Genomic DNA, 6,741 nt, shown 5'->3' on the forward strand with positions numbered 1-6,741 from the left:
ATCGTATTGAGTTGTATCTCGCGATGACATCGTCATCTCACCCAGGACAACCGTCTACACTAAGGCATATCTTTAATTGGCATAGGCGCCCCACTCTCATCAAGCTGCACATAATCCTAGACTGGAATTCCGAGTAGTCCTCAAGCTCAACATATTCCCAATGCAATACATCTGCGGCCTATGAACACGGGGGAGGAGGCGAATCGAATATTAAGCCCCTACAGAGGGCATCTCGGCGTGGCATAGCTGCCCCACTTTAAACATCGTTCTCACTAAGGCAAATCGGCTTGGCATACCTGCCCCATCCTCACCACACTAAGCCTAGAGATTCGCACAAGAGACAAATTGAATGTCAATATTACTGACTCAGTAATGTCACTCGAGAGCATCATGTGGTGGCATAGCTGCCCCATCCTCACCGCACTGAGCCTAGAGGGTCGCATAAGCTGGTAATATTGCCAATACCCCAGCGGGCCACCAACAGCAGTCATTGTGGCCTTTGAGTTGGTGCCACCACTGCAACCGAATATCACCCTTATTTCCATAAGTCACACGACCATAGGCCTACGTGGCACTGGGGTTAACTCACATTCAGCTCTCTTCATCAAATATTCAGAACTATAATTCAATCGATGAACATTCAACAGCCTACACAACGCCTCAGACCGTCAAGTCGTCTGAGACTGAGCCTCTCAGTCTTTCGATTCGACAAAAGCAGCTTCCCAAAAGCAATCACCAATCGCTCCTAGGCAACTCATTATGAGTTACTCATACCACATCTTATTTAATTTATACGCAACCTCCTCAAACATTGTCAAAGATAGAAACTAGTCTATAAACGTTTGGCAGACTACACAGGCCTATTCTCTCTCCCCTCAGAATGCCGAGTCTCCGCCAGCATCTTCTCAACAGCTTCCTCCACTTCTATCGTATGCTTCTTTGCATCACACAGTGGCCCTTCCGCCATCAATCGCCTAAGTTCCCTCCGCCACTTCTCGAGATCGCCAACATTCTCAGCCAGCTTCTTGGCTTTCGCAATGTACTCCTCTTCACTAGTCGCTACAGTAGCAATCTCATAATCGCGACCGACCGCTCTTGCTAAGCTAGCAGTAACCCTTTGTGAATGGCATGCACCCTTCAGTGCCAGTGTCACCACTGGCACTCCCATAAACATAGCTTCAGCACTTGTAGTAGTCCCAGCGTAAGGCCATGGGTCCAGGCAAACGTCAATTTCACCGTACATGCCCAAATGAGTTGAAGTCGATGGCGTCATTCCCAACAAGTCCAGCCGAGTCGACGGAACACCCTCCTCCGCGAACAGCCGGTTGAGCCTCTCCACAGCGACCGTCGAAGCGAGGGCTTTCGACTTCAGCATCAACCGCGAGTTTGGAACCTCTCGCAGTATTTGAGCCCAGACCCGTACAGTGTCGTCAGACAGTTTAGCTAAAGTGTTGAAACTACCGAAGGTGGCAGTCCCACCAGTGCGTCGTTGAGGGGCTTCCAACACACACTCGGGGACATTTTCAGGAGGTATATAACACAGAAAACAGTGAGGCAAGCGGACTAGCTGTTCGCTATAACCGTTGCCCGAAGACTCTATAGGATCAGTAACCTCATCAACCAATCGGAAGTCCATATTGGGCAGGCCAGTCGTATTAGGGTAACCAATGTAAGTAACAGTACACGGCGCTGGCTTCACTGCGAAGACCAAAAGGCGGTTGTTACCAGAGTGTCCCGCGAGGTCGACCAAAACGTCAATATGATCCTCCCAAATCTGCCGAGCCAATTGACGATCGTCCATATCGTGCACGTCCACCCATTTCCATTCAGAGTGCCTTTCTATATATCCCCGCAGTCTCCGAGTTACTGCATCATTTACTGCCGAGTCGTGATAAGCATAGACCTCCACCTTAGCTGGGTTATGGCACCGGAAAAGACCATCCACGAAATAACTCACAGAATGGCCTCGTAAATCAGGCGACACGTAGCCGATTCTGATCTTGCCTGAGCCTGCGGGATTCTTTCGACTAACAGCCGCGCTGAAAATGGTCTTGCTGTCAACTTCCTTAGCGACCCGAGCCACAACAGACTCCCCCCACTTGCGATGCTCCTTGGCCACCCATAAGCCGCCATCCCTCTGAGGGAGGTAGTTGAGGCTCATGAGTCTACTGTGTGAGGCATGACGGTGATCCGGCTCAGCTTTCAAGCAGTCCTCAAAGGAGGCAATGGCCGATCGTGTTAGTCCAATATCACGTAAAAAGATACCAGCAGTATTAAACGCCTCCGCTTCGCCAGAAATTTTGCACAAGTTCACTGATTTTTCAAGATCTCGGCCAGCTACTCCATATATAGCCCCCAGTCTATGCAGGTATTCTTTATTAGACGGATCGAGGTCAACCGCTTTCACCATAGCCGTTTTGCAGTCGGCCCAGTCGTCAAGAAGTCGGTAACACTCCGCTTTAGCTGCCCACAGAGCTCCCTTAACTCTGCTATTAACATTCCCATCCACCAGAGCAATCGCCGTACCAAGAGTCGGCAATTCCTTAGCGAATTCGCCCTGTCGATGCAACATAGAAGCTTTCACTTGAAAGACTCTATAGTCATCAGGAGCCAACTGATACGCTTCAAGCCATGCCTCCTCTTCTTCTTTCGATAACAGAGTGTGCGCCAGGTCCCGTGATATCATCGCAATACTTCTACTGAACTCCGAAGAAGTACCATCGTTTGCCAAAAGTGCATCCCTGTGTCTGTCCCTAAGGCACTTGAGCGCCCGTCGGAACGCTACAATGGCATCTTCAACATGACCAACTTCCCTTCGTAAAATAGCTACATTGTTAAGCGCCTGAACGTGGTTCGGGTCAATTTCGAGAACCCTCAAGTAAAGCTGAGAAGCTTCAACAGGATCAGTGGTGATAACCGCTAGGTTATAAAGGGCCGCACAACAGTTCGGATCGGCTTCAACAGCGTTCAAGAGAGTCTTTCGAGCCACCACAGGATCGGGAATACACAAAGCCTGGTCAGTCAAACAAAGTGCCGTGAGCTCAGCGAAGCGATGCTGATATCGAGATGACAGTACACGGTCCGCAGCGAGGGCCTCTCTCATGATCGTCAATGCCTCTATATAACGACAGGTAGCATGGTAGTGCCGGGCTAGGTAGTATGAGGCAAGGGGACTTGTGCCCTTCTGGTGAAGGGCGACCAAAGGAGCAACAAACTCATCAGCGTTGATCGGCTCGATCGCTAGCTGAGTCAGATAGCGAGCTATGACCACCAGGTCTGGCCAGGGACCCGGTACTCGATCGAGAACAGCTAGGGCTTCCGTGAAGGCTTTACGAGAGTAGTGAAAACAGGCGGATTTCTGACAAATAAAACAATCAAAAAAGGCGGAGCGAAGCTGCTAACTCACTAGTGCTGAAGCTGTTGACTCAGTAGATAGGGCAGAGATGTCTACATCGGACTCTGAGAATATTGCATCGAATTGGTCTCCACCGGTGAATGAAGAAAACATAAAACAGGAATGTCACAACTAACAAAAACCGTAGGCTGCTGTTACTATTCGGGGGAAGGAAGGGAATTTATCCCTTTTACGGTACGACTTTCGAAACCGTGAGTGTTCTCAACCATAACTGTATGTATGCCCATCCTAAGAGAATTCATAAATTGGACTCGGAATTTTGACTTCTGGAACTACGAGAAGATCTCAGAGATATAGACTGCTCATGTGCCCATCCTCTATAGCTAGCGTCAAGCGATGAGAATAAATCACTACAACTCGACAGGGTGAGGATATCGTGGAGTTATGATGCACATCAACGCAGTCGTCGAGTTTATATCCGTGTGAACCATGAAGAAGATCAAAATGTTCATGAAACTTTCCTGGCGAATGCTGGCAACTCTCTGAGTAAAGTTGAGGAATAAAACTAACAAGGACCTCCTTGTTAGATCACAAATGCGCCCCAATGATGTTGAATATATATCCTATTATACTACTTGCCTACGTATCCCATGAATATACCCCGCAGAAGTTGTTCGAAGTGAAGATATACGCCCTTGGTTCCTCCAACGCACAGCGGCCACAGTCTGGTGACCAGTCCAATTACTACTACATTATAATGAACTCTGAAAAGTATAGATACCCAAGTACAGATACATTCTCTCAGGAGATATTCTCCTCCACTAGACAAGCTTGGTTATATTCGAAAGGAACCGCCGCCTAGAAGTGATACTACAGTGTTGATGAAGTCTGTGTTGGATCCGCCATGGCGATCGGAACTGCTTACAGCGACCGCATATGCAGAAAAAATCGCAAGAAAAATAGGGCTGAGCCGAGAATCGAACTCGGGACCTCTCGCACCCAAAGCGAGAATCATACCACTAGACCACACAGCCGGTGTTCACCACAAACTACCAAATCGCTGTGTCAAATACTATGCATACAATATGTTACCAAAACGATCTTAAATTCTTCCAGCAAAACCACCGATCACATACAATACTCAACGACATACTCGAACTCCCTCAGTATAACAAAATCGCGGACCGACAGGAAATATAGGGTGCGAAGGAGAATTCAATAATACATAACAAATTTAGTCATCATAATGTGGGCGCACCACGAAATTCCCCACAATAGTATTACTCAGCAGATTCCTTAATTCCTTCGATTCACCATACTTCTGCTCCTCTGTCGTAGTGCTGCACTTCCGACGACATGACGTACAGGCAATCACCGTAGTAGACGAGATACCAACCCAAGATCGCTGTACTAATACTGGGCCCAACCGCTGGAGTATAATCAACCCTCGAGACGACAACATTAGAGCTTCACCCATGATATGAAGAAAAAAACACTAATGAGAAACACAAGCTTCATTTTGCTTCCCGAAAAAAACACATGTGAGCAGCGAATGACGTGATGTTGAATACGTGATGTGTTTTACGTGATATGGGGTGAGTTGTCCGGGGTGTAATTCACAGAGTGCTTTTCTAATTCACTTCATATCGCGAATATCGCGTTTTCCACATAGAGTATCACCTTAAACGGGTGAAACTCCGTCGAGCCACAACTACGAATAATATGAAGTATGATACTTTTAGGACTCTGCCGTTTCATAACACACTGTCATACTGCAGGCTCAGACAGCAGTGACTGAGCCTGCAGCTAAACCTCTATACTGGCTATTACTCGCCTGGTTGAAGGGGTGCTGCGCAAGAAGAGGATTAATAATATCAGCAAATATAATTTGGTTTATAATTCATAAAAAATAATATAATCAACGAAATAAAGTACAAAAATATATATTAAAGTTCCACCCTAGTGATATGAAAAACATATTTCACGACTACCGCATATCACCGCGAATAAAATCGCGTTTTACACCACTTCACGTAAAACGGGTAGTCGTGAAACTCCACTCTCCTACGAGGAGATGTGGTAACCGCTGCGACTAGCACTAGCACTATAGATGTGGTGGAGAAAGAAGCATCGCATCCGCATATAGCTAATGCAAACACCCACTGCGCGCGCCACAATAATCTATGCACCGCAATACATGAAATATCATTGACTTCATAACAGAGATTCCATACTAAAAAACTGCCCCCTATCCGAAAACCATAAAATACTAGAAGACTACAATATCAAAGTAAACGAAGAAACTTGAACCAATTCACACTCGAACCAGCTGCGCTTCTCCACCTTGCTTCTGTTCTTCATCGTCCTTCTCACGGGATTTCTTCCCCGCCTTTTTTCGTTTATTTTTCGACTTTTGCTTCTTCTTCTTTTCATCCCATTTATCTTCACCCGTTGAGGAGAAGCATTCACGAACCTAGACGAGGTCCTGGGTTCAAATCCCGGCCCCGGCACTTACTTCAGCTAGAGTCCGTAGTCGTTCATCGTCTTCCCATAGGACTGCATTATAGTGTTCTCCATCATGATAAGACAGCAGAATACACTGAGTGGTCTCTGGGTCCACTTCCTTGTATTTGATCTCATAGTGGACCTATGATATCGAGAACGACGACTATTTTAAGATCAATGAAGTTTCACCACCCTAGTGATATGAAAACCACTGGTGAAAATATTTTTCACGACTACTGCATATCACTGCGAATTACGCCACTTCACGTAAAACAGGTCGTGAAACTCTGAAATTTTTTTTGATGATAATTGAGTTTCACCCGTTTTACGTGAAGTGGCGTAAAACTCTGTGAAAAACTCTGCGAAATTCGCTCTACTCAGTAGTCGTGAAATATGTTTTTCACTAGTGTTTTTCATATCACTAGGGTGGTGGTGAAACTCCAATTATATAAGAAAAATACTGGAAACTCTGAATAACCTCTCCAAAGATATCGTCACAACAGACGTGCCTAATAATATTCCATATATACACTTTTCCAAGGTGATACTCGCGACAACGACAAATTGATCCTTATTGGCCCCATCGGCTCACAACGATATAGTAACAACCTCCGTGACAGAGTAATAAGGAGGACCCATCCCTACTCACACGTTGAGCGCGTAAAACTAATGCAGTAACATCGTAAGCACCACAAAGGGCCGTGAGCTCCACCTGAACAGACGATCGAAATCGACAACTGCTGGTTGTTGTTGTTGACAACAGTGGGGGGGGGAAACACGCACATGGTCAACTACGTGTGTTGGTACTAACATGAAAACGCTGATAGTATGATTTTTGGGAATTCTTATTGCTTTTTTCTACACTCCTACCTGAACTCGTA

The 6,741-nt window shown here is 46.3% G+C and overlaps 2 protein-coding genes and 1 non-coding gene across 3 annotated transcripts; all 3 read right to left on the reverse strand.

Moving 5' to 3' along the window:
- Positions 1 to 813: 813 nt before the first annotated feature.
- Positions 814 to 3,528, reverse strand: Pmar_PMAR019130 (o-linked n-acetylglucosamine transferase, ogt, putative). Its single transcript, XM_002780186.1, has 2 exons — positions 3,407 to 3,528; positions 814 to 3,358 (listed from the first exon to the last, which is right to left on the reverse strand). The coding sequence occupies exons 1-2, from the start codon at positions 3,506 to 3,508 to the stop codon at positions 851 to 853; spliced, it is 2,610 nt and encodes an 869-aa protein (XP_002780232.1). The 5' UTR covers positions 3,509 to 3,528; the 3' UTR covers positions 814 to 850.
- A 789-nt stretch (positions 3,529 to 4,317) lies between these two features.
- Positions 4,318 to 4,389, reverse strand: Pmar_PMAR019131. The gene has a single exon. It is a non-coding gene; the product is annotated as a tRNA-Pro (tRNA).
- A 1,280-nt stretch (positions 4,390 to 5,669) lies between these two features.
- Positions 5,670 to 6,673, reverse strand: Pmar_PMAR019132 (hypothetical protein; the record flags this gene model as incomplete). The annotated part of the gene is made up of 4 exons (XM_002780187.1): positions 5,670 to 5,828; positions 5,871 to 6,002; positions 6,510 to 6,572; positions 6,656 to 6,673. 4 exons carry the CDS (start codon positions 6,671 to 6,673, stop codon positions 5,670 to 5,672), a joined length of 372 nt encoding a protein of 123 aa, XP_002780233.1.
- Positions 6,674 to 6,741: the final 68 nt, after the last annotated feature.

This window comes from Perkinsus marinus, assembly GCF_000006405.1.
Source record: "Perkinsus marinus ATCC 50983 genomic scaffold scf_1104296944428, whole genome shotgun sequence".
Taxonomy (NCBI): Eukaryota; Perkinsozoa; order Perkinsida; family Perkinsidae; genus Perkinsus; species Perkinsus marinus.

Excerpts from the sequence above, each read along its gene's own strand:
- Pmar_PMAR019130 (XM_002780186.1), bottom strand. The coding sequence starts at position 3,508 with ATGTTTTCTTCATTCACCGGTGGAGACCAATTCGATGCAATATTCTCA. Across the intron at positions 3,359-3,406 it reads AGTCAACAGCTTCAGCACTA|AAATCCGCCTGTTTTCACTA; the intron begins GTGAGTTAGCAG and ends TTTATTTGTCAG.